The following is a 26,552-nucleotide window of genomic DNA, read 5'->3' on the forward strand; positions in this document are numbered from 1 at the left end:
TGACTTCCTAACCGACTTGCCAAAGCTATAGTTTGTTAACAGGAAATTTGTGGAGTGGTTGAAAAACCAAGTTTTAATGACTCCAACCTAAGTGTATGTAAACTTCAGACTTCAACTGTATTAACTGTACTCTATATGCCACTGTATCTTAGTCCAATGCCGCTCTGACATATGTATATATATTCTTAATCCATTCCTTACTTAGATGTACGTGTATTTTGGGTATATGTTGTGAAACTGTTAGATATTACTTGTTAGATATTACTGCACTGTAGTATTTCGCTACACCCGTAATAACATCTGGTTAACATGTGTATGTGACCAATAAAATTTGATTTGATTTTTGGGAACCACACATGCGGAGATCATCCGCTCACCTACTCTGTGTCTCACGACGACACGGCGGTTGGAACCGAAAATCTCAAATTTGGACTCATCCGACCGAAGGACAGATTTCCACTGGTCTAATGTCCATTGCTCGTGTTTCTTGGCCCAAGCAAGTCTCTTCTTATTGGTGTCCTTTTAATAGTGATCCTGCTTCTGTTGCCTGTTTGAGTGTTTTGGTTGATAGCCTACTGATTCCGTGAGCACCAAGCCTCATGCAACAATTTCACAAATTCCTCTTTTTTTAATCTTTGCTATGCTGTAATAAAGGCTTTACACTTTTTTTTCGTTAGACCAGCCTGTTATTATTTGTAATTCATATAGTGTTGCTTACACTGTTCCAAATTGTCATAAAAATAATATTTATAATAATAACCCTCCTTTATCCTTCTTGTTATTATTATGATCATCATTATAATAATAGGTAATGTCATTATCATTAGTAGGCTTAGTATAGCAGCCTTGTATAACCACCATCGAGATGTAGGCCTAAGAGCGCACCCTGTTTAGTCTTAATACCGTAACTTACTTAGGCCTATATGTTAACACTTATAGCCTGCGGTTATGGAACCCTGACCTGTTCACCGGATGTGCTACCTGTCCCAGACCTGCTGTTTTCAACTCTCTAGAGACCGCAGGAGCGGTAGAGATACTCTTAATGATTGGCTATGAAAAGCCAACTGACATTTACTCCTGAGGTGCTGACTTGCTGCACCCTCGACAACTACTGTGATTATTATTATTTGACCATGCTGGTCATTTATGAACATTTGAACATCTTGGCCATGTTCTGTTATAATCTCCACCCGGCACAGCCAGAAGAGGACTGGCCAACCCTCATAGCCTGGTTCCTCTCTAGGTTTATTCCTAGGTTTTTGCCTTTCTAGGGAGTTTTTCCTAGCCACCGTGCTTCTTCACCTGCATTGCTTGCTGTTTGGGGTTTTAGGCTGGGTTTCTGTACAGCACTTTGAGATATCAGCTGATGTACGAAGGGCTATATAAATAATTTGATTTGATTTAAATAGGATACTGTATCAATCAATCGTTTATTCGTCATCACACAGCATACAAGTCATTCATGATGTGAAATGTAATCAAGCATTTTAGTTTAAAAAGCGACCATTAAATACTTAACGTAAACAATAAATAGACCTAGACTTTTCTGTTTCTGAATTTGCATTCATGAATGAATGCGACTTTTTTTTTGTCTTTGCTGTAATAAAGGCTTTACAACCAAAAAAGCATTACAACAGACTCTCTTGGTATGCTTATAAATTATTCCAAACAGTCTTAAAAATGATTGTAATCTAACAGCACCTGTTTGACACACACAGGCCTAAAATGCATGCAGCGCTTGCTCCATAGCTTTTCTTGATCTCCAGTATTTTCCAGAACTAGACCAATTTATTCCAAACATCTGACTTCCCCTTTACCTCCTGAGCAACCAGTAAACATTTCCCTGTTTCAAGTTTATTTGTCACGTCCTCGCCATCCATTTTGCTGTTACGTGTAATTATATGCTATAGGTTAGGCCCGATTGGTCAGGTGCATGTGAAGCATATGTGTCCCATACAGAGAGCAAATGTTGAGGGAATAGGGAATGTTTTTCCTAAACAAATTAGGGATTTTGGTAAACCAGCCTGTCTTTTTAACACAGCACGGCAAGTCTGAGCCAGGCGGCACAATCAAATCAATTGTGGTCAGACTTCCTCTAGTCATTTATGTGTCTTAATTATTTCATCAAATTGATAGCTAGTCTAGAGCTGAACTGGCTGTGGTAGCTAGCTATTTCATTCACTTCAGACAGAACTTCAGTCGAGTGGTCGAAACATGTAATGCATTAGCTTACGTTACATGTCAGTTACACTACTAACTCAGCACTGGGAATAAAATACTTTTTTTTCTGTAAAGTAAAACGGCAGTTACCTTGCCAGCTACATCAGTAAAATAAAGAATAGCAAATCAGCCTCTGTGATCCCTGAGTCCCCCATAAAGTAGCTGAGGAACCCTCAACTCTGTTCCCTTATATCAAGGCGGAGTTGAATTTTGATGACTGGTCACGGGATTTGCTAGCAACAACATTGAGTCACCATCAGTCGATTCTTGTAAAAAATGTAATTCTGAAAACGCTATGTTTGTCCTGTACAACTGCGGCGCTTCCACCGGAGGCTGAAATTCATACTGCTATAAAATCTTTTAGCGAATACAACCACCAACTTTTTTCCCCCTCGTTGCTCATACTACATATTAGGTAAGCTGAGATTCAATTGGTCTGCTATCCGGGTACCATGATGTCCCTACCCTAACCGTAACCCCTACCCATATTCAGGTGTCAGCATGCTTAAGTACGCCTAGCCGAGCTCGGCTAACCGAATGAGCGTGCTCGCATACTCCCTTAAAAGACCTTCGCTTGAAAAACGAGAAACGTTTTCAGAATTGACATTTTTACAAGAATCGACTGATGGTGACTCAATGTTGTTGCTAGCAAATCCCGCGATCAGTCATCAAAACTCATCTCCACCTCCATATAAGAGAAAGGAGTTGAGGGTTGCTCAGCTACACATAAAGTTGTCCTCCACAACCTACCTTCTCCCTTCCTTATCTAGATGTGATGTATTTCTTATTACACATTCTGCCTCCTCCAGATGGCCAACATCACAGTGACCCACAGAGACGGCCGTGTAGCCCAGCTGGAGCAGGTGTACATCCGAGGCAGCAAGATCCGATTCCTCATTCTCCCTGACATGCTGAAGAACGCACCCATGCTAAAGAGTATGAAGAACAAGAACCAGGGAGCTGGAGCAGGAAGAGGCAAAGCTGCCATTCTCAAAGCACAAGGTACAGATTTACATTACATTCTGGCCCTAATCAGACCCACCTTGGAATCCTACTAGCCTGGGTGCCAGTCTGTTAATGCCATCATGCCAACTCCTTGTTAGTCATTGGCCGTGTAAGAATACCAATACTAGCGTACTCCATACTTAAACTGCATACTATGTAGGCTACTCATCGTCTCATACTATTTAGCACGTGCCATTTAGTAAAAAGTATGCATTATGTCACTGCTGTGACGTAGTAGCGGATCCTGACTGGGTGAGAATGTGGAGCGGGGCTGAGTGTGGGATGATTTTTCTTTTTCAGATCCAACAGATATACAGTCGGAAGAAAAAGTATGCGAACCCTTTAGAATTACCTGGATTTCTGCATAAATTGGTCATAAAATTTGGTCTGATCCTCGTCTAAGTCACAACAATAGACAAACACAGTCTGCTTAAACTAATAACACACAATTCATCTTTTTCATGTCTTTATTGAACACACTGTGTAAACATTCACAGTGCAGGTTGGAAAAAGTATCTGAACCCTTGGATTTAATAACAGGTTGATCCTCTGGCAGCAACAACCTCAACCAAACGTTTTCTGTAGTTGCGGATCAGACCTGCACAACGGTCAGGAGGAATTTTGGACCATTCCTCTTTCCAAACTGTTTCAGTTCCACAATATTCTTGCGATGTCTGGTGTGAACCGCTCACTTGAGGTCATGCCACAGCATCTCAATCGGGTTGAGGTCAGGATTGACTGGGCCACTCCAGAAAGTGTATTTTCTTCTGTTTAAGGCATTCTGTTGTTGTTTACTTATGTCTTTTTGGTTGCTGTCCTGTTGCATCACCTTACTTCTGTTGAGCTTCAATTGGCGGACAGATAGCCTTACATTCTCCTGCAAATGTCTTGATAAACTTGGGAATTTAATTTTTCCGTTGATGATAGCAAGCTGTCCAGGCCCTGATGCAGCAACGCAGCCCCAAACCATGATGCTCCTTCCCTCCACCATATTGTACAGTTGGGATGAGGTTTTGATGTTGGTGTGCTGTGCCTTTTTTTCTCCACACAGTGTTGTGTGTTCCTTCCAAAAAACTCAACTTTAGTATCATCTGTCCACAGAATATTTTGCCAGTCGCGCTGTGGAACATCCAGGTGTTCTTTTGTGAACTTCAGACGTGCAGCAATGTTTTTTTTGGACAGCAGTGGCTTCTTCCATGGTATCCTCCCATGAACACCATTCTTGTTTAGTGTTTTATGTATTGTAGACTCATCAACAGAGATGTTAGCACTTTCCCGAGATTTCTGTAAGTCTTTTGCTGACACTCTAGGATTCTTCTTAACCTCATTGAGCATTCTGCGCGGTGCTCTTGCAGTCGTCTTTGCAGGACGGCCACTCCTAGGGAGAGTAGCAACAGTGCTGAAATGTCTCAATATTTAGACAATTTGTCTTACCGTGGACTGACTTTTAGAGATACTGTGTAACCCCTTCCAGCTTTATGCAAGTCAACAATTCTTAATCTTAGATCTGAGATCTCTTTTGTTCGAGGCATGGTTCACATCAGGCAATGCTTCTTGTGAATAGCAAACTCTAATTTTGTGAGTGTTTTTTATGGGGCAGGGCAGCTCCTAACCAAAATGTCCAATCTCGTCTCATTGATTCGACTCCAGGTTAGTTGACTCCTGACTTCAATTAGCTTTTGGAGAAGTCATTAGCCTAGGGGTTCACATACTTTTTCCAACCTACACTGTGAATGTTTAAATGATGTATTCAATATAGACAAGAAAAATACAATTTGTGTTAGTTTAAGCACGCTGTTTGTCTGTTGTGACTTTTAGATGAAGATCAGATCAAAATTTGTCAAATTTATGCAGTAATCCAGGTCATTCCAAAGGGTTCACATTTTCTTGCCACTGTTCATCACGTTAACCAGCCTGATAATAGCTCATTTCTAATTCTATTAATTTCTCTAAACTCTCTGAATAGAATAGAAATGGAGTCATAGGCCTACTCAGGCTGGTTTTAGGCAGACTATCACATTCAACATATACCATAGCCCATCTATCCCATTTTAAAATGGACTGAAGACAAACTGGTCATGTACATTAAATAGCCTAGTACACACACACTTTCAAATTAAAATTCTGTTGCACAGAAAAACGTGGACAGTCGGGTACATCACAAATTCAGAACCGCTGGACAGCAACATATTAAACTAAAGCATTCATCATTGGGAACGAGATCCATTAATTACATAGGTAGCCTAGGTTACAAAACTTAAGCTGGTTGAGAGAATGCCAAGAGTGTGCAAAGCTGTCATCAAGGCAAAGGGTGGCTATTTTGAAGAATCTAAAATATATTTTGATTTGTTTAACACTTTTTTGGTTCCTACATGATTCCATATGTGTTACTTCATAGTTTTGTTGTCTTCACTATTATTCTGCAATGTAGAAAATAGTCAAAATAAAGAAAAACCCTTGAATGAGTAGGTGTCAACTTTTGACTGGTACTGTATGGTTTTATTGACAAACAATTTGCTTTGTCTCCTCTTTCACAGTGGCTGCCAGGGGTCGAGGACGTGGAGGGATGGGAAGAGGACATATTTTCCAGAAAAGGCGATAGTTTAAAAATATATATTTTCTACTTTCTATATTACAACTTGTTTGTTATTCTTTTGTGATCAATTATGTGAAATGACAATTTCCATATTAAAATTATTTTCTTACTATTTATTTGTACCTTGTTTTAAGGTAGTTTATAACAGATTATATACTTCACATTTGACGAGGCTTAATCTGGAATATTAGGAAATATGAGTATATGCCTCATGTATGATGTTTAGGGGGCAGGGGCTGGAGATGGCTAGAGGTCTGGACAAAAGAAGATGGCTTCAACATTCCCCCACAATGTGAAATGACCACTTCTCTGTGCAGGATCTACCGGGTCCCATACGTTGTTTCTCCCAGCTGTACAGACAAATAAGAATTTGTCAGATTAATAATACATGATTTATATAACTAATTTAAGTCAAATCTGCATAATGAAAAAGTTGATAAACAGTCAAATTGCAGTTGTTAAGCAAAGAATAGTGATGGTTATTTTTGTAAGTATTCCCTGATAATTAATTTAGTCCTGTATATAGTGGAATAAGCTTGAGAAGTCAGTAACTCACAGGTTCACCAGCATTGTCATCAGTGTTATCCAGATATGTGAATTTGTGTTTGCTGTAGTAATCTCTTTTCTTTGTGCATGTCAGGAGAAACCAGTTACAAACTGCATTCACCTAAGGGCACACACTTGCATGACTATTTCAAACTGAAAATGACAACTCAATTACACTGTATTAACAGGCTAACATTTCTCTGAAAAATGCTTTACGGTACTAATAATGAATGTTTGTTTACAAATAATGAGTGTTTTGGAGATGGCTCCACTTAACAGAACTTACCAAAGAGAGAAACGTAAGCGCTGCACCTAAATTCACTATGGTCGGAACCATGTTGAATTTACCTGCCTGTAAAGATGGAACAGTAGAGGAAGGTAGGTCGATTTGTCATTTGACATTGAAACCCTTATTGTGGTCGTCTCAATTGTTGCCTTTACCATCTTGTGAACATAAAGCTCATACATTGTCAAAATTAAGTATTCTACTCCTGTGGTTTGAAGAATAGATTCTTTTTTGTATGTTGAGTCTCACCGTTCCAAATACAATGACATCAAATCGGATTCCATATGCTTTGATCAAGGTTCTTGTTTCCCTACCATCTGTGGTTTTGTAGTACTTGGCAAACCTGTGGAAATAAGTCTTGTTGAAAAGCTGTATTTATTCTCTATGAAAGTATTGTGTCCACAGGTTCATTGATTTCACCTAAAGTTGTATCCAGGGGCCACATTGTTTTCAGGGATTTTGTTGTCTAGCCTGCGGAAGGAGTACTTAGGGCCACAGTAATGTTCAGGCCAGTCCAGGTCACAGCTCCAGTCAATCATAATCCCAAGAACACCACCCTGAACAAACATAACCATATAGTCTCATCTCAAATTAATCTATTTAAATGTGTTATTTGATATACCAATGAGTGACACCACTGCCAAAATGTGGCCTGATGAACAAGGATGATTAAAGCCCTCTCATTCAATTGCAACACACACCAAACACGGCATTGAGAATAACTACAGGAAAATCTAGTATGGGCTTATGCAGAATCGAGGCTTGTAAGGGACCTAAGAGGAGAGTGTAGAGCAACATTTTATACCCTGATTGCCATGGTCTGAAAGTCCTCCTCAGCTTCAGAGACCATGTCTTTAAGGCGGAAGATGGGACAGTCAGGGTCTGTTTTGCGATTGAATTCACATTGCTTCAGATATGAGGAGTTAACATCAGGCAAAATGTTTCTTCTGCAAGAGACCAAAGAGAAAATAGTAGTTATTCTACAGAATAAAGTAAAACTCTCAAGCAGGTGTCCTGCCTTTATTCCTTTTCATGTTTAATTTCGGTGCCAGACAAATTAACATGACTCACTTGTGAAAGTTGAATTTGGGGTATGTCACACTGTTTTTGATTAGCACCGTGAAGTCCTCTGCTGCAACCAGCAGTGCATGTCTATGATACAAAATATGTTCCACTTATAATACCTTGCCCCATGAGTATACCCCCATGAATCATATTATCATTTGTTCTTACTTACTCGGGTAAGTTGATGTCTATTTCAAGAGGACACCAAGATAGCACTTCACATGTTTTGAGAGTCTCTGAGTAGTTCATGCATAGCCCTGTCTGGATACCTTTTAACAGAGTAATATGATTAGAAAACATTGCTCTTTAGTTAATCAAATATGTTGCAGGAGGATTCTAAAAGAAGAAGAAAAGTTTCAGCTGTCTCCCTGCTGGTTGCTGCCCTTGTTAACAATTTTACAAGGACACATCAGCATGGCATGAAGACCTACCGTTTCCACGAACATCATTGGATCCCTCTAAGCAGTCACTGTCTGACATGCAAATGGTGGATTGGTTTGGGAGCTTAAGAAGATACAGGATCACATTTCACTATCATTCAAATACTTTTGATTACCATTGAAATAATGGTTGTATAACGCATATCTTCTAAGTTGATGTATTTAAGTATAAATACAGTCCAGCTTAACATTTCACTGGATATTTTCAGTAGTGTTTAATTCAAACAATAAATACACAACTTACACATTTCAATGTATTTTAAACGAGAAATCAGCAACTTACCTCGGGACAGGTCGATTGAGTTTGATTGGGGGTGACAATCATGTTGGTCAACACAAAGAAAGAACTCTCACCCTGCCAGACAGAAGAGATTTTCCTAAAACAAATTATCTTTCTATACAAAAATACAAAAACCGTTACCAACACAATCTGAACTCAAACTGACAAAAAAGTGGTAAAGTGTATGGAGTATAGGATGATGCTACCTGAGCAGGGGTGTAAAGTACTTATGTAAAAATACTTTAAAGTGCTACTTAAGTAGTTTTTTTATGGTATCTGTACTTTACTATTTATTTTTGACAATTTTTACTTCACTACATTCATGAAGAAAATAATTTACTTTTTACTCCATACATTTTCCCTGACAACCAAAAGTACTTGTTACATTTTGAATGCTTAGCAGGACAGGAAAAGTGTCAAATTCACACACTTATCAACCCAAGTGCCTCTGATCTGACAGACTCAGTAAACACACATGCTTCGCTTGTAAATTAAGTCTGAGTGTTGGAGTGTGCCCCTGGTTTTCTGGTTTGCTTAATATAAGGAATTTTAAATGATTTGTACTTTTACTTTTGATACTTAAGTATATTTTAGCAATTATATTTACTTATGATACTTAAGTTTATTTAAAACCAAATACTTTTAGACTTACTCAAGTAGTATTTTACTTGGTGACTTTCACTTTTACTTGAGTCATTTTCTATTAAGGTATCTTTACTTTTACTCAAGTATGACAACTGGGTACTTTTTCCATCACTGTACCTGAGGGGGGATGTTGTAATCAGCCACGTCCCACACACGGGCACCCAGATCAGAGGTGTTGGTGAAGCCAGTGCCCTTCACCTTGGTTGTGACAGAACTGATCACTGAGTCTGTTTCCTGGTAGGACTTTTGCACCACACAGACATACCTATAGTGTAGCAGGTCAGACAGGAGACAAGGGGACACAGGTGTAGAGACAAAGTGATACATTCACACATCCACTCTGAGTAAATGTAGTGGAACACCGGCTTTTTAATGTAAGAAACAGAAGAATTGAATCCCAACTTACCCAATCACATAAAAGAGGATCAGAAACTGGATTAATCTGAAGACGGATCCCACTACTTTGCTCTTCACCACAATCATTCTTTCAGTTTCATATTCAAAGAAACAGCGGTGGCAGCTCTGAGAGCTACAGCCGCCCATCTTCTGAGTTATGGTTACACTGTAGAAAACTAGCAATGGGAGTGATAAAAGAGGTAAAGAGGTGTCACAGCCTGCTGAGATAATAGTCTAATCATTTTAACGGCTAGTATGAAAATTACAACTGACCCTGGCTCAGTTGGCAAATATACCCTATCTGAAAAGTGGCATGATAAAACTGCTGTTCATCCACTCCAATGGATGCATGAAAATGGTATGTATTACTGTATGCACACAAGAACTAGCGAAGTGGTGAAATTATGTTATCAAGTCAACAATATTTTCAAAGTTACATTTATTGCACATGGTAAAAAACATATGTTCCAATCTAAATGTAAGTAGACAGTCAAAGGAAAGATAAAGCAGTTCCCACCTCCAGTTAGCTCCAGTTCAGTCTCATCTAAGATAAGTCTATTACGTTATTTCCCTCTTCATTATTGATGGTCCCTAGACAGTGAGATGGATGGACACAATATCTACAAGACAATGTTCCGGTTGAAAATGTTAACCTTAATGCTGAATGGAAAATTAGATCAATACACCAGTACAAATGCGTTGTACAGTCACTACATGATGAGAACCAATCTCTGATGGAGCTTTCTAGAACACTGACTCTTCCTCTTCCCTAAAGCTGTGTGTCAGGGCTGGACTGGGGAGAGGTAGTTCTCCTGGGCCTCAGACAGTGTACTCTCCTTCTTGGCTGGGGTACTCCTCTCTGATTCTCCACACACTACAACTGGGCATGACAGGGATACTTTCTCTGGGTGGGGCCCCAATTCTCCAGCTGATGTACTGTCTGTAGGCGCAGTTGCGAAGGGCGGCGATCCGTTGCTCCCCCTCGGTCAGGTCAGAGAGAGGCTCCCTGTACAGCAGCACTGCGTCCAACAAGGGCCGACTCAGCACCAGCTGTTCAAACAGGGAGGAGGTGGTAATGCAGCGGCCAATGCTCTGCCTGCAGCACAGCTGCTCCTGGGGATGGGTGGAAGGGAGACAGCAGCCACACAGACACCAGGCTGGACGGTTGGGCCGGGGGAGAACCTGGGGCGGCTTGTCTATGATGTTGTTGCCTTTCTGCAATACACCAACCATGGCACTCAGGTGCCCTGTGTCGTCCTGGCAACAAGTGTGCAGTACATATCAAATTAGTCATATGCACTGACACAATATGTATGTATTACCATACTGACTTACTGTATAAAAGACAAGAGGAGGATAACAAAGTGAGATTAAAAGTGACATCTTTATCTATTGTATCGGGGTGAGAATGGCACTACATTGGGGAAAACACAGTTATGCTAACCTTGCATGGGTGAACAGAGATGGGCTTCACTTGTTGTAAACTTTTCTTATGTGATTTTTTCACCACTCTTATATGGTTCTCGTCCACAAACGAGACACAGAGAATGCACTGGAAAATAGAAGAAGAATTGTCTCATTGTTCAGCGTCTCACCACATATTTACATCAAACAATTCAGCCAATGAGAATGAAAATCTTGCTCTGGGTTTGTATAATCCTCAGTGGGGAATGCCATCCCACTCCTACATCCCACTCCTACCTGCTGTCTGTCCTGAACAGATTCAACTTTCTTCTCGGAGTAGTTCTGTCTGGCTTCTTTAGAGTAACAACTGGTCCCAATGAGCCAGTCGATGAATATAGTGGTCTACGAAAAATCACAATCATTGTCCTTTACTTTCCCTGTTATTAGTTTTGCATTTGAAACAAGTTGAATAAAAAAGTCTGAATAACACTCACCAGTGTATAATATGATAGAGTTGATCCAATAAAGATGATCAGTTGGATTATGCTGAATTTTCCTGCCTTGAAAGAACACATTATATCAATTACCATTTGTATTTCTCTGATTGTCATGAATTAGAAAAAGAAATGCACGCCTACTGAGTGGCGCAGCGGTCTAAGAGGCATCACTACAGCCCTGGGTTCAATCCCGGGCTGTATCACAACCTCCCGTGACCGGGAGTCCCATAGGGTGGCGCACAATTGGCCCAGCGCCGTCTGGGTTAGGGGAGGGTTTGGCCTGGGGGGACTTTACTTGGCTCATCGCGCTCTAGCGACTCCTTGTGGCGGACCGGGTGCCTGCAGGCTGAAAGCAGTCGTCAGTTGAACGGTGTTTCCTCCGACACATTGGTGCGGTTGGCTTCCGGGTTAAGCGGGTGGGTGTTAAGAAGCGAGGTTTGGCGGATCATGTTTTGGAGGATGCATGACTTGACCTTCGCCTCCCGAGCCCGTTGGGGAGTTGCAACGATGAGACAAGATCGAAATGAAGGAGAAAAAGGGGGTAAAAAAAACTAAAAAATAACAACATTCACAAGATTACCATCATCATTGTTGCAGGTTTAAATGATGAGACTTACTCAGTCATACAAACCTTTCCAAACACCATGACATCAAACCTGATCCCAAATGCTTTAAACAGGGTTCTCTCCTCAACACCTTTCTCTGTCTGATATCTGGCAAACCTGCCAACACAAGTAGTAGGTTAAACAATGTAATATCTGGATTGCACTGATATATACAATTACAAATGTCTATAGCAGTATTGAATGACAGATTTCCATAATTTGACATGGGTCAACTGACCATGTATGACCTATGACATGACCGTTGGCCTCAAGAACAAGGCCTGTCACAATTACCTGAAGTTGAGACCAGGGTACAGTGTTCTATTGCTCTCCTTCTCATCTAGCCGGCGGAAGGAGTATTTGGGCAGACAGTTCCGCAAGAACCCATCCAGGTTACAATCCCACTTAATTTGGATCCCAATGACGCCACCCTTTGGTGAGAGAGCATGGTGGAGATGATCTACTCATCGTGTTTTATATCAACCTGACAATCATGTAATCTGACGTAACTAAGGTGATTTAGGGCGAGATTCAATCCGTATCGCCGAAGTATCGCGGGAACATCTGCGTTATATCTCGATTTAAATGTAAAGGCAATGTTCCCGCGGTCGCGGAGACTGCACTGCACTCACGGTACACGCTGCACATGTCAGCTCAATTTTTGACACCACACTCCAAAAAGCAAGTTCTGCAGGCTCTAGTTTTGTCTAATCTTGATTATTGTCCAGTCGTGTGGTCCAGTGCTGCAAGGAAAGACCTAGTTTAGCTGCAGCTGGCCAAGAACAGAGCTGAACGTTTTGCTCTTAATTGTAGTCAGAGGGCTGATATAAATACTATGCATGCCAGTCTCTCATGGCTAAGAGTTGAGGAAAGACTGACTGCATCACTTCTTCTTTTTATAAGAAACCTTAATGTGTTGAAAATCCCAAATTGTTTGCATAGTCAATTTACACACAGCTCCGACACACACACTTACCACACCAGACATGCCACCAGGGGTCTTTTCATAGTCCCCAAATCCAGAACAAATTCAAGAAAACGTACAGTATGATATAGAGCCCTTATTGCATGGAACATCCTTCCATCTCATATTGCTCAAATAAACAGAAAACCTGTTTTCAAAAAACAGATAAAGCAACACCTCGTGGCACAACGCCGCTCCCCTATTTGACCTATTTAACATTTTTACGCGGATACGGATTGAATCCAAACCATAATTCTGTAATTCATTAAGTAATCAAATATGTCCAACATTATGTGCAGTGCCAAAATAGATACAGACAACAGTGAGTGACATACATAATTGAGGGTCATAGAGTTAGTTAATGTGAAAGTTTGTGGTTGTTTGAGAAACTCCCTGTAACAAAGCAGCCCACCTCAACTGCCATCTCTGAGAAGTTCTCTTTAGCCTCCTTTACAATGTCCCCCAGACGGAAGATGGGGCACGAGGAGTCTGTATGGCTGTTAAACTGGCAGCGCTTCAGGTAACTTTCCGTCATCTCAGGGAGGATGTTCCTTCTGTAAGACAAAAACGCATCAGTTAGATCCACTTTTACTAAATTGAAGAATGTGCTTATTTTCCATATTTTTATGAATTAATTTAATAGTTTTTTATGCTCTCAGAGTATGTACAGATGAATGATCTTAGTTTGAGCCAGTTAGCTACAGCAGGAAAATAATCCTGCAGCAACAGGAAATTTGAATTATTATGTGGATTACAATTGATGGACATTTTTGATACATTTTTCTTAAGGGAAAATCAAGTCTGAAATTTCTAAGTGGATATTACAAACTTCAGAAGCCTTTAAAATGTTTTAAACCTCAAATACACTACAAATTTTAAATGTCCTGCATTGCAGGAATGTTCTCCTGCAACAGGGTGTTCAAATTAAGATCCCACATCTGTAAAGGTGGTGAAGGTTACTCTAATTATAATATACTTGAGAACTGTGGTGTGCAAACTAAAAAGCCAAATTAATTCATATTGAATTGGAAAGTCTCACCTCATGAAATTAAAGTTTGGGAATCTGATGTTGTTTTTGATGAGGACTGTAAAGTTCTCAGCTGATGCCAAGAGAGCAGGCCTAGACGTCAGAGCAGTCATCAATTGCATTATTGAAGCAAAGTTGTGAAAACAATAATTTTTTACAGCGGACGGTTTCATTTTCATTTAAAAGTTTCTGTTAAACTACTGTGAAACAATGTTCCTTGGCATATTTGACTATATATACATGCAGCACTAACAAAGTGAGCTTCCTCCACATTAGAGGAACTAAAGTATAAATATAGCTGTCAGGCAGTGGTCTATGTAGAAGAGAAGATAACATTATTTACTGAGTAACTAACCTCTACAGGGACCACATGTCAAATCACACTGAATTTGATGAGAGTAGGAGGACAGGCACACATAAATGCATACTGATGCTGAGAACAACAACAACAATAATAGTGAGCTTATTTACTTGGGGGGCTTTTTCTTGGACTCTATGGGGCACCACGCAGACACCTCACATGTTTTCCGTGTCACATCAAACTTCACACATGCACCTGTCTGAACCCCTGATAAGGAAAGCAACATTTTAATTATTGAATGGGTCACATGACAAACAATACCAACTATTATCTTAGATGTTCTATTATCATGTGTCTACATGTTTACTACTACTGTATAAACGTATATAACCATAATGTATCTGCAAATAGTAAAGAGCCCAGAGCGGAGCTGACCGTCTGAAACCTTAACACATCAGGGACAAATTCCTCCCCTCCATGCAAGAACAAATGGTATCACCAGATAGAGGTGACACAAACAGAAGAGAAGGATAATGGGAGAAGTTCTGGACAGTTGTAGTTGTACCATGACTGTGCTGATCCCAGAATCCCTTTACACAGTCCTCGTCTGTCCGACACACTTTTCCATACGGAGGGACCTGTAATATAAGCACTCCTAGGAGATTAGTGGGTTCTAGTCATCAAATAGAAATTATATAAGACATTAGAATGTACAGTAATTGGATGTCCTACTGGCACTCTACCTCAGGGCATTTTCCTTGCCTTTGTTTCTTTGTAACAATGACATTGGTCACCACGAAAAATGAATTCTTTCCCTTGAAACAGAAAGTCAAACAAATGTATAGAAAGTCAGAAGCAATGTAAAAATATGTGCATGTATATTACAAATGTAATATGTGTATAATATACAACAATAAAACAACAATATTCTCTCACTATCTCACACACACATAAACACACACACACACACACCTGTGATGGCCCACTGTAATCCACAACGTCCCATACTATATCACCAACATCTGGTAAACTGGTCAAGGCCACTCCCTTGACCTTAGCAGTAACAGAGCTGACCACATAGTCGTGTTCTTGGTACTCCTTGTGCCAGAGCATCATAATGCTACAAAATAAAACAATATTTGATCATGGTATTAGGCAAATTGGAGTAAGTTAGCCTACTTTGATATATATCCCTGATCGTTTTAAAATACTATTGGCATGGTTACAAGAGATACAGTTGATGCAAGTAATACATCATTATTTTAGAATATAATCATTATATAAATCATTCATACTTTATTTTCATGCACACATTCTTGATCAGTCAAGGCGCGTGGGCGTTCGTAGTCTATTACCGTTATTACCGCAAGATGAATCATTCTGCAGAATAGCCTACTCACCAGATGAACATCAGTATGACTCCGTTAAATGTCCATTTCAGCGATCCCAGCCTTACACTTTGTATTCGGACCAGTTTATGTGTTTCATACTCACATAGATTTAGCAGTTTACAAGGCATTTTGGATAAGTCTGACTGAGAGAAAGGATCTCTTCTGACTCATACTTGGTTCTTTCTTCTCCTTCCTCTGGGTCAGCTTGCAGCTGTTGCAGTTCCATTGACCGAACAATATTCTACGTCTGTGAAATTCAAGACTGGTCCAGTCATCGTTGTTGTGGAGGCAGTGTGCGTGCACATCCCTACTGAGCAGCCAAAGCGGAAAACAAAGTCGTCTTTGTCGATTGTTTTATGTTATTCGCTACTTTGAAATGATTTGACAATAAATTGCTTGAATAATAATATATTCATATTGAATAACGATGTAGGCCTTGGGCTATACCGGCAAGAACATTAAAAGAGGTAAAGGATATTAAATTAAGATTTCTGTCACTATCAGTATTTGCATATCAAAGGGTCACATATCCTTATGAAGGGTTTCATTGTATCTGGGCAGGGGCACAACTTTCACTGGGGAAGGGGGGATGTCTCCCCACACATTTTTGTCCCCCCCAGTATTATCATTGTAATGTGATACAAAACAAGGCAACGGTGTGCAGACACCTACGAGTGGTCGGGTAGGATTTTTGGAGTGTTTATCCGACTGGATTTAGGACCATGTGGAGATCACAGAGTGGGTAGACAGGCTGTGTGAAGGCAAAGCCTCTGGAAGTCTGTCTGGACCAGCACAGGAGAGTTGAGCATAGTTCAGTGTACGCCTTGCGCTCTTTCATAGAGTTGTGAAAGGAACAGAAACTAGCTACTCTTTAGTTGACTGACGTAGCCGTCAAGGTAACTGCTCTTTAACAGAAAAAAAAACTAAACTAGTGTTTATTCGCAGTGCTGAGCTAGTATTGTAACTGACATGTAACATCCCCTCTCTGCTGAAGTGAATGAATAAGCTACACTAGTGAGTAGCTACCACACAGCCAGGTCAGCTCTAACTTCTAGTTATCTGTCAGATAGCGATATGAGATGGCTATTATTACTATCTAACAGCAGTTGTTTGTATGGATATGTTTTGTACCCTTTGTTTTGTTTGCATGGACATGTTTTGTAGCCTTTGTTTTGTTACATTTCAGAAGTAAATGAACTTGACAAGCTTTCGCCAGTTGATGTACCATTAGAGAGAGAGCACCAAAAGTTGGCTTACATAAACTATTATTTTTGCCTCAATCAAACTAGACAATGTGAGTTTTATTAGTCAGTATGTCAATGTAACGTTATTGATCTGTCAGTTTCCCTAGTTAATTCCCTACTTTTCACACTGACACAGTAATAAACAGCTCTAACATTAGAGGCTTCACTATCATGGTGCACAGAAGAGGTCTGTGCAGGACCGATTTCTTAATCCCGCTCCCGCCCGCAGTCCCGCAATGTTATTTTAGGCGTGTGTAACGCAGCTCACTTGCCAGCCATGGTCCCAGCAATTTTGCGCCCAATAGGCAATATCAAATGTGCAACAATACCTTAAGAAACAGGTTAAATTACCAGAGATTCTGGCATGGCCCTTATATTAGGCTATCTGTATTACTGAGCTATATCAGCCAATATGCTAGATGTACATTGAAGCAAGCAGAGTAGGAGAGACTTGCACTTCCTCTTGAGCTATTTTTATAGCCTACCTTTAAGGAGTGGGAAGAATTTCAGACTGAGAAATATGGGTGATCAATATTTAGGCCTATTTCTAGGCAATGTAGTAAACTATAGCCTAATCATAGGCCAATTTAGGAAGTACATTTCCTTGGAATGATAACTGCCCCGTGCTTCTCCGTCCATGTATACATAGGCTATAGCCTACTCTATTTAATTGAGACCACACACGCACCTGATCTCGCTGGTATGGCTACTGAACTGGAAGCAGCAAGAATGAAGACAGTGACACTTGCTACATTTTGCATAATCCTATAGGATATAGCCTACCTTTTAGGAGGACGATTTACAGGCAGAGACAAATAAATGGGTAATCCATACTTATTGAAAGTGAAAAGGCGCAACGCTCACTCAGCATAGTAGCCTAACCTATGTGTGCGTTGTGCGTTTTCCTTTTCAATCATGATAAAAACATTTGATTGCACTTCGACTCACATTGGTTGAGCGCCTTCCACTTCTTTTCATTATCAATGTTTATTTACAGACACTGTAGTAAACTACAGTCTAATCATATTTAAGTTAATTTCATCGCTTACTCTATTTCAACGAGAACACACATACTAGGCGCCCAACTACGAGAGGTAGGCTACTGAAGTTGAAGCAGCGAATTCTGAGTGTGTGAATAATGCGAAAAAAGATGTGCTTTTAATACAATAGGTAGACTAACGCTTACAAAGCAGAAAGAGGACAGTTTCAAAATAATCTGTGGGACAACAAAAATATTTTCATCCCAAAGTTGTCTGTCTGACCGCCCGCTCCCGCCTGTAGCATGAAAAATGTCAAACGAGCCATAATCTCTGTCGGGACCAGCAGGTCCAACACTATGCTCATCATGTCTTAGCAGGATCAGACGGTGACAAGGGTCCCAGCAGGGTCAGACAGCCAGGGAAGACCAGTCTATGGAGCTCAGGTGAATTTCGCAGTATGTTTAGTGAATGATACAAAGTTCCATCTTGAATTGATGGGTAGACCTACAGTAGCTACATGACAGTAGGTTAAGTTTAAAGCTACAGTCTGGGATCTGGGAATAATGTTCATTTCAATTATTGAACCATTTCTTCTATTTTTGGATAACATAATGTATAAATGTACACCAAGTTAATTATTTGTCATGCCTCATTGTAGGAGGATCAGATGGTGACAGGGTTTCTCAGCAGGGTAAGGCAGCCAGGGAAGACCAGTCAGTGACAGAGGTGAGGTGGATTTTTGCAGATACAACACTTTATTCTCTCACACTGGACAAGCCAGATGCTATTTTTTCGCATTATTCACACACTCTGACAAACTTCCAAAGTTGATTTCCAAACTGTATCAAGGGTTGATAGAGGCTTTTCCCGATGATACAAAACATGTAAAACACAAATGTGAGGAAGACCTGGGAGACACCACTGATGATGATAAATGGATACATATATGTTTGAATGCCCAGTCATGTTCATATAATCTCAGACAGAAAGACCATCCATATAACATACTATATATGCCAGTGAAACTGAATATCATGCTCTCAAAAATTTTATTCTTCTGCTGGAGGTGTAAAACACAAAAGGGGACATATGTGCATATGTTATGGTCTTGTGAAGGCTGGCTGAATTCTGGCAAATAGTATGTTCTTTTATCTCAGCATGTCTACAGATTCTCCCTTCTCCTGTCACGCCCTGACCTTAGAGATCCTTTTTATGTCTCTATTTTGGTTGGTCAGGGCGTGAGTTTGGGTGGGCATTCTATGTCTGGTGTTCTATGTTGTCCTTGTTTTTTATTTCTATGTGTTTGGCCTGGCATGGTTCCCAATCAGAGGCAGCTGTCTATCGTTGTCTCTGATTGAGAACCATACTTAGGTAGCCTGTTCCCACCTGTGTTTGTGGGTAATTGTTTTCTGTTTTGTGTTTCGTCACCTTACAGAACTGTTCGTTTGTTGTTTTTGTTGTTGTTTCTCCCGACGACAGCCGTTACATCTCCCTGTTTTTGTTTGCTTGGAAATGTTGATATTGGAGACTGTTATCAGAAGAAACTATGTAACCTAGTATTTATAGTGGCTAATAAATGCATTGCCATTAGTTGGAAGGAATGTTATCCTCCCACAATGTATGGAAGAAATGTCAAGTTATGTACAGTATCACTACATCTGTTTTAAGATTAAAGGTATACTGTGCAACTTTCATAAGGTCTTATATGGACTACTAATATACGACAAAAGGAGTCTGTATTGAAAACATACACACATCAGGGGAGATGTAGGCAGTCCCTAGCTACTGGGCTGCTCAGTCCTGGCCATGGGGGTCTGCTGTACTGTTGTCACTCTGGCCTAACACACCTGAAACCAATAATGAATGTTTCACTAAATCCCATTTAAAAAATTGTCACATGCGCCGAATACAACAGGTGTAGAACTTACCATAAAATGTTTACTTACTAAGATCCTAAAGCTGAGTGTGGTGTGTTGGGTTGGGGCGCTACAGGGACGTGGACCGCTAGGGGCAGGACGGGGTGACCCAGCTATATTGTGTGCAAATAAAAAGCTCTACAGTACTGTTAGGCCTATGATATTAATTATATGGAGGGTGTACTGTTTCTGTGTGTTAATGGTGTATGTGTGTTTTCATTCATCTTTTGTTTTCCAAACCTTTTCCTTGAAATACATTTTTTTTTAAATGGGAAGGAAGTTGGGGAGAGAGTTGAGTTATTGACTAGACTGGTGGGGGTTGGGCATGTAGGCGGCTTGGGTTGACTGGCCGTTCTGGCTGAAATTTGATATAGAGGATGTCTTAATGTAACGTCCTGACCAGAGTTCTTATGTGTTTTGCTTGTTTAGTGTTGGTCAGGACGTGAGCTGGGTGGGAATTCTATGTTGTGTGTCTAGTTCGTCTGTTTCTGTGTCCAGCCTAATATGGTTCTCAATCAGAGGCAGCTGTCAATCGTTGTCCCTGATTGAGAATCATATATAGGTGGCTTGTTTTGTGTTGGGGATTGTGGGTGGTTGTTTCCTGTCTTTGTGTTTTGTCTGCACCAGCTAGGACTGTGACGGTTAGTTTGTTTTGTCATTTTGTATAGTGTCTTGTTTTGTGTTAATTAAATAATGGAAAATTACCACGCTGCACATTGGTCCTCAGATCCTTCTCGCCTCTCCTCGTCTGAGGAGGAGGACGACTTAGACTGCCGTTACAGAACCACCCACCAAACTCGGACCAAGCAGCGTGAGTACGGGCAGCAGCAGCAGCAGCGACCCACTACACAGGAATCCTGGACATGGGAGGAAATTCTGGAGGGTAAAGGACACTGGGCTCACATTGGAGAATATCGCCGCTCTCGGGAAGAGATGGAGGCAGCTAAAGCCCAGGAGCGGTGGTATGAGGAGGCAGCACGGAAGCGTGGCTGGAAGCCCGTGAAGAAACCCCAAAAATTTATTGGGGGGGGGGGGGGGGGGCTAAAGGGTAGTGTGGCGAAGGCAGGTAGGAAACCTGCGCTCACTTCCCATGCTTACCGTGGAGAGCGGGAGTACGGGCAGACACCGTGTTATGCGGAAGAGCGCACGGTGACTCCTGTACGTGTGCATAGCCCGGTGCGGGTTATTCCACCTCCCCGCACTGGGCGGGCTAGATTGAGCATTGAGCCAAGTGCCATGAAGCCGGCTCAACATATCTGGCCTCCAGTACGTCTCCTCGGGCCGGTGTACATGGCACCAGCCTTACGAATGGTGTCCCCGGTTCGCCAACACAGCCCAGTGCGGGTTATTCCACCTCCCCGCACTGGACGGGCTATGGGGAGCATTCAACCAGGTAAGGTTGGACAGGCTCATTGCTCAAGGGAGCCAGTACGCCTGCACGGTCCGGTATATCCGGCGCCACCTTCCCGCCCCAGCCCAGTACCACCAGTGCCTACACCACGCACCAGGCTTCCAGTGCGTCTCCAGAGCCCTGTTCCTCCTCCACGCACTCTCCCTGTGGTGCGTGTCTCCAGCCCAGTACCTCTAGTTCCGGCACCACGCACCAAGCCTCCTGTGCGTCTCCAGAGCCCTGTACGCACTGTTCCTTCTCCCCGCACTCGCCCTGAGGTGCGTGCCCTCAGCCCGGTACCAGCAGTGCCGGTACCACGCACCAGGCCTATAGTGCGCTTTGAGAGTCCAGTGTGCCCTGTTCCTGCTCCCTGCACTAGCCTTGAGGTGCGTGTCTCCAGTCCGGTACCACCAGTTCCGGCACCATGCACCAGGCCTACTGTGCGCCTCAGCAGGTCAGAGTCGGCCGTCTGCCCAACGCCGCCTGCACTGCTCGTCTGCCCAGCGCCATCTGAGCCATCCGTCTGCCCAGCGCCATCTGAGCCATCCGTCTGCACAGCGCCATCTGAGCCATCCGTCTGCCCAGCGCCATCTGAGCCATCCGTCTGCCCCGAGCCATCAGAGCCGCCCGTCTGTCCCGAGCCGTCAGAGCCGTTCGTCAGTCAGGAGCCGCTAGAGCCGTCCGTCAGTCAGGAGCCGCCAGCCAGTCAGGCGCCGCCAGAGCCGCCAGCCAGTCAGGAGCCGCCAGAGCCGCCAGCCAGTCAGGAGCCGCCAGAGCCGCCCTTCAGTCAGGAGCCGCCAGAGCCGCCAGCCAGTCAGGAGCCGCCAGAGCCGCCAGCCAGTCAGGAGCCGCCAGAGCCGCCAGCCAGTCAGGAGCCGCCAGCCAGTCAGGAGCCGCCAGAGCCGCCAGCCAGTCAGGAGCTGCCAGAGCCGCCCTTCAGTCTTGAGCTGCCCTCCAGTCATGAGCTGCCCTCCAGTCATGAGCTGCCCTCCAGTCATGAGCTGCCCACCAGTCATGAGCTGCACGCCAGTCAGGAACTGCCCGCCAGTCATGAGCTTCCCTCCAGTCATGAGCTGCCTTCCAGTCATGAGCTGCCTTCCAGTCATGAGCTGCCTTCCAGCCATGAGCTGCCCTCCAGTCATGAGCTGCCTTCCAGTCATGAGCTGCATTCCAGTCATGAGCTGCCTTCCAGTCATGAGCTGCCCTACAGTCATGAGCTGCCCTACAGTCATGAGCTGCCGTACAGTCATGAGCTGCCCTACAGTCATGAGCTGCCACTCAGTCCGGAGCTGCCACTCAGTCCGGAGCTGCCACTCAGTCCATAGCTGCCACTCTGTCCGGAGTTGCCCCTCTGTCCTGAGCTACCTCTCTGTCCTGAGCTACCTCTCTGTCCTGAGCTACCTCTCTGTCCTGAGCTACCTCTCTGTCCTGAGCTACCTCTCTGTCCTGAGCTACCTCTCTGTCCTGAGCTACCTCCTAAATCATGTGGGGGCCTTTGGGAGGATTCTTCGGCCAAGGTCGTGGGCGAGGGTCGCCACTCAAAGGACGCTAAGGAGGGGGACAAAGACAGTGGTGGAGTGGTGTCCTCGTCCGGTGCCGGAGCCGCCACCGCGGACAGATGCCCACCCAGACCCTCCTCTTGAGTTTTAAGGGTGCGTTCGGAGTCCGCACCTCAGGAGGGGGGTACTGTAACATCCTGACCAGAGTTCTTATGTGTTTTGCTTGTTTAGTGTTGGTCAGGACGTGAGCTGGGTGGGAATTCTATATTGTGTGTCTAGTTCGTCTGTTTCTGTGTCCAGCCTAATATGGTTCTCAATCAGAGGCAGCTGTCAATCGTTGTCCCTGATTGAGAATCATATATAGGTGGCTTGTTTTGTGTTGGGGATTGTGGGTGGTTGTTACCTGTCTTTGTGTTTTGTCTGCACCAGCTAGGACTGTGACGGTTAGTTTGTTTTGTCATTTTGTATAGTGTCTTGTTTTGTGTTAATTAAATATTGGAAAATTACCACGCTGCACATTGGTCCTCAGATCCTTCTCGCCTCTCCTCGTCTGAGGAGGAGGACGACTTAGACTGCCAGTACACTTAAAGACAATCAAAAGTTGTCTTTGTACTTTATTTGTAAGAGTTGTTCATTTGTTAGGCTATTGGTTAAAGGTGCAACACAATATTGATTATGGAATTATCATGGATCTAGTTCAGTCTTATCAATCACTTAAACATATTTAATAATCTCTTACCTAGCTTGATGACCGTGGGCATTTTTGCTTACTTTTTGTGGTTCTAAAGACGGCTAGAAGGGCCATGGGTCATATTAGATTATGTAGAAATGCAGGAAAAGTGCTTTAGATGCTCCCAAAAATGGGAGGGCCCCCAGACCCCCTGCCACATTATGTCCCCCTCTGCAAATAGCACTGCTGGGTGATTTAAAAAGTCATAGTCAATTGATCAATAATATAATAATACCCGGAAGCCAGCCGCACAAATGTGTCGGAGGAAACACCGTTCAACTGGCAAACCGGGTCAGCCTGCAGGCTACAGGCCCGCCACAAGGAGTCGCTAGGGCACGATGAGCCAAGTAAAGCTCCCCCCGGTCAAACCCTCCCCTAACCCAGATGACGCTGGGCAAATTGTGCGCCGTTCTGTAAGACTCCCGGCCATGGCCGGTTGTGGCACAGTCTGGGAATGAACCCGTGTCTGTAGTAATGCCTCTAGCACTGCGACAAATGTTGTAAAATATGTAAAATCTATGAGAATAGAAAGGTTCAGTACATTTGTGTGTACCTGTATGTCTTTATCACACACTATTTAGTTCAGTTCTTTGCACCCCATCATTGTGAGGTATTGTTTGTTTTGTGACAGTTATATTCAGAGCTCTGTTTTTCCCCGTAATTTAGTCCTCCCGTGTATGATAGTTTTTGTCTGCCTTACTAACGATACCTTTGGCCTACTCCCTGCATGTACCTTAGCCTATCGTATTTCCTGTTATCAAGCTATTGCCTGATCTCCCGGACGACGTTACTAGCCTTTTCCCTGCCTGTACTGTTGCCTTGTTGGACCCCCTGTGTATGACCTTCTGCCTGCCCCTGGACCCAGCTACCTGCCTCCTCCTGTGGTCCTTTACAAATAAACACCTGCTGCGCCCTGCGCTTGAAACCAGCACTCTGTCTCCCATCATGTTCATTACAGTTAGATATTACTGCACTGTCGGAACTAGAAGCACAAGCATTTCGCTACACTCACATTAACATCTGCTAACCATGTGTATGTGAGCCGCCAGCCAGTCAGGAGCCGCCAGAGCCGCCAGCCAGTCAGGAGCCGCCAGAGCCGCCAGCCAGTCAGGAGCCGCCAGAGCCGCTTGTTGGACCCCCTGTGTATGACCTTCTGCCTGCCCCTGGACCCAGCTACCTGCCTCCTCCTGTGGTCCTTTACAAATAAACACCTGCTGCGCCCTGCGCTTGAAACCAGCACTCTGTCTCCCATCATGTTCATTACAGTTAGATATTACTGCACTGTCGGAACTAGAAGCACAAGCATTTTGCTACACTCACATTAACATCTGCTAACCATGTGTATGTGACCAATAAAATTGGATTTGATTTTATATGAATATTGTCATTCTTCTGCAGCAGGGGTCTCTGCAACACCTGCCATAGACCTATTGCCCATGTTTCAGATGTTTTTGTTTCCTTTCACTCTACATGCACACCTTTGCCCAATGTATCATTATTATGTAATGATTTGAGCATCAGCGTGTATCTTGCTTTTTAAACAGGACAAAACTGACTTGTGAACAAAAATAGCTTCGAAGAAAGAATTAACTGATCACGAAAGCTGTACATGACATCATTACAAATAAAATCAGCACCATACTACATCATGGTTTGATCTTCCTTCAGTCTCAGTAAGGGACCCAACCAAACTCCCACCTCATTCCTTTGTTGTTGTAAGTCTCACAGGAGGTCAAGCCAGGTCACTCATGTGGAGACTTGTATATTCTACAAATTTTATCAGATTAATTGTTTTGTACAGATAATTATCACACTCAAGTTACAAATGCTGGTAAACACTTAAATACATGGAGTTTAAAGATTTTTCAAACAAGTAGTGCACTGGGCCTTTACTAGTCCTGTATTAGGGATGGATATATATCTTCAGCTCTGGACAATTTCTTGCACCACCCACACATCTGCAAAAAAGAATCGCAGCATCCCCACCCAAACTACTTCCCGCTGCTATGGTGGGCAGAGCACTGGATTCTTGGAAAAATATTCCCTAGAAGGTCATGTTCTTGTCGGGTGTCCACTCAAGCCTTTCAGTCCTTGAAAAGCTTTAGCTAGTCAGTAATTTCGGGAACACTTTACTTGACACCCAGCGTCATAACACATTATGACACAGTCATAACCATGTCATAATAGCTGACGTAACTTGTCACATCCTGTTATAATATAGTCATAACACTGTCATGACACATATATTTAGACCTGTTGTGACATATATTGCGTTATTTTATGGCTGGTTATGACACCTACATAAGAGTATAAAAACCTTGGAAACCTACCATGGAATTATTTTATGGCTGGTTATGACATCTACATAAGAGTGTTACCGCAATTTCTAAATACTTCACACATACATACACACACACACACACACACACACACCTCTATAATAACTTTCTGTGGTTTGTGGGTTGTGATTCTCTTTCAGGCAAACGGGATATATTACGGCCTTTTCCCTGTACCAAACGTAACGTCTGTCAGTAATTAAATAGACTGGCAATGTTCAATTCCTGAATCCTGTTATTTAATGATCACAATTACTGAAATTAACTTAAATGGAGTTTCAGGGAATGCCTTGCTGCGGGTGAAGCAGCTTTTTTGTGGCTGGTGGGACTGGTGCCCACTTGGAGATGGGCACCAGTCCTAGGACAAGGTTTGGGTAAAGAGGGTTGTTGTGACGCATTATTTTCACATCAAAAACACAAATGGTTATATGTTATATGGAAACAATTACACAGCTTGCTGCAAACGAAATGTGTGTAGCCTATATGTGCCATTATCAGTTGCCTGCGCAAATAGCTCAACCTTGGCCAATGAATATCGAACCAAATATAAACAACAAACTTCAATAGCATTTAAAAAATATTTATTGATGAAGAATAAATTACATTTGAGTTACACATAAGTTGTTTTTCCAAAAGACAACATGCATTAGTTTCCTATTCTGGTTATTGCAGGTAGATCATATGTTTTGAATCAACGTTATCGCAGCACAAAATGGGTTAAATGTCACGTGGTAGCGGGTGGTATCACTTGAGGCTATAAAATTTGTATTTGAAGAAAGAGAACAAAGA

The 26,552-nt window shown here is 42.6% G+C and overlaps 2 protein-coding genes and 1 long non-coding RNA gene across 3 annotated transcripts; 1 reads left to right on the top strand and 2 right to left on the bottom strand.

Annotated features, from left to right (window-relative positions):
• Positions 1-2,923: 2,923 nt before the first annotated feature.
• On the top strand, positions 2,924-5,933 carry LOC139545565 (uncharacterized). The gene is made up of 2 exons (XR_011669090.1): positions 2,924-3,222; positions 5,763-5,933. It is a non-coding gene; the product is annotated as an uncharacterized lncRNA (long non-coding RNA).
• On the bottom strand, positions 5,698-9,808 carry LOC139545564 (P2X purinoceptor 4a-like). Its single transcript, XM_071353490.1, has 12 exons — positions 9,490-9,808; positions 9,201-9,348; positions 8,442-8,513; positions 8,150-8,222; positions 7,891-7,987; positions 7,725-7,805; positions 7,459-7,600; positions 7,074-7,210; positions 6,903-6,996; positions 6,654-6,719; positions 6,378-6,488; positions 5,698-6,171 (listed from the first exon to the last, which is right to left on the bottom strand). The coding sequence occupies exons 1-12, from the start codon at positions 9,624-9,626 to the stop codon at positions 6,142-6,144; spliced, it is 1,188 nt and encodes a 395-aa protein (XP_071209591.1). The 5' UTR covers positions 9,627-9,808; the 3' UTR covers positions 5,698-6,141.
• Positions 9,809-9,901: 93 nt separating this feature from the next.
• On the bottom strand, positions 9,902-15,977 carry LOC139545563 (P2X purinoceptor 4-like). The gene is made up of 13 exons (XM_071353489.1): positions 15,678-15,977; positions 15,250-15,397; positions 15,021-15,092; positions 14,843-14,915; positions 14,448-14,544; positions 13,989-14,069; positions 13,362-13,503; positions 12,280-12,416; positions 12,012-12,102; positions 11,378-11,443; positions 11,181-11,285; positions 10,924-11,031; positions 9,902-10,736 (listed from the first exon to the last, which is right to left on the bottom strand). Exons 1-13 carry the CDS (start codon positions 15,794-15,796, stop codon positions 10,299-10,301), a joined length of 1,677 nt encoding a protein of 558 aa, XP_071209590.1. The 5' UTR covers positions 15,797-15,977; the 3' UTR covers positions 9,902-10,298.
• Between the last annotated feature and the right edge of the window lie 10,575 nt (positions 15,978-26,552).

The sequence above is a fragment of the Salvelinus alpinus genome, chromosome 19, assembly GCF_045679555.1.
Source record: "Salvelinus alpinus chromosome 19, SLU_Salpinus.1, whole genome shotgun sequence".
Classification (NCBI taxonomy): domain Eukaryota; kingdom Metazoa; phylum Chordata; class Actinopteri; order Salmoniformes; family Salmonidae; genus Salvelinus; species Salvelinus alpinus.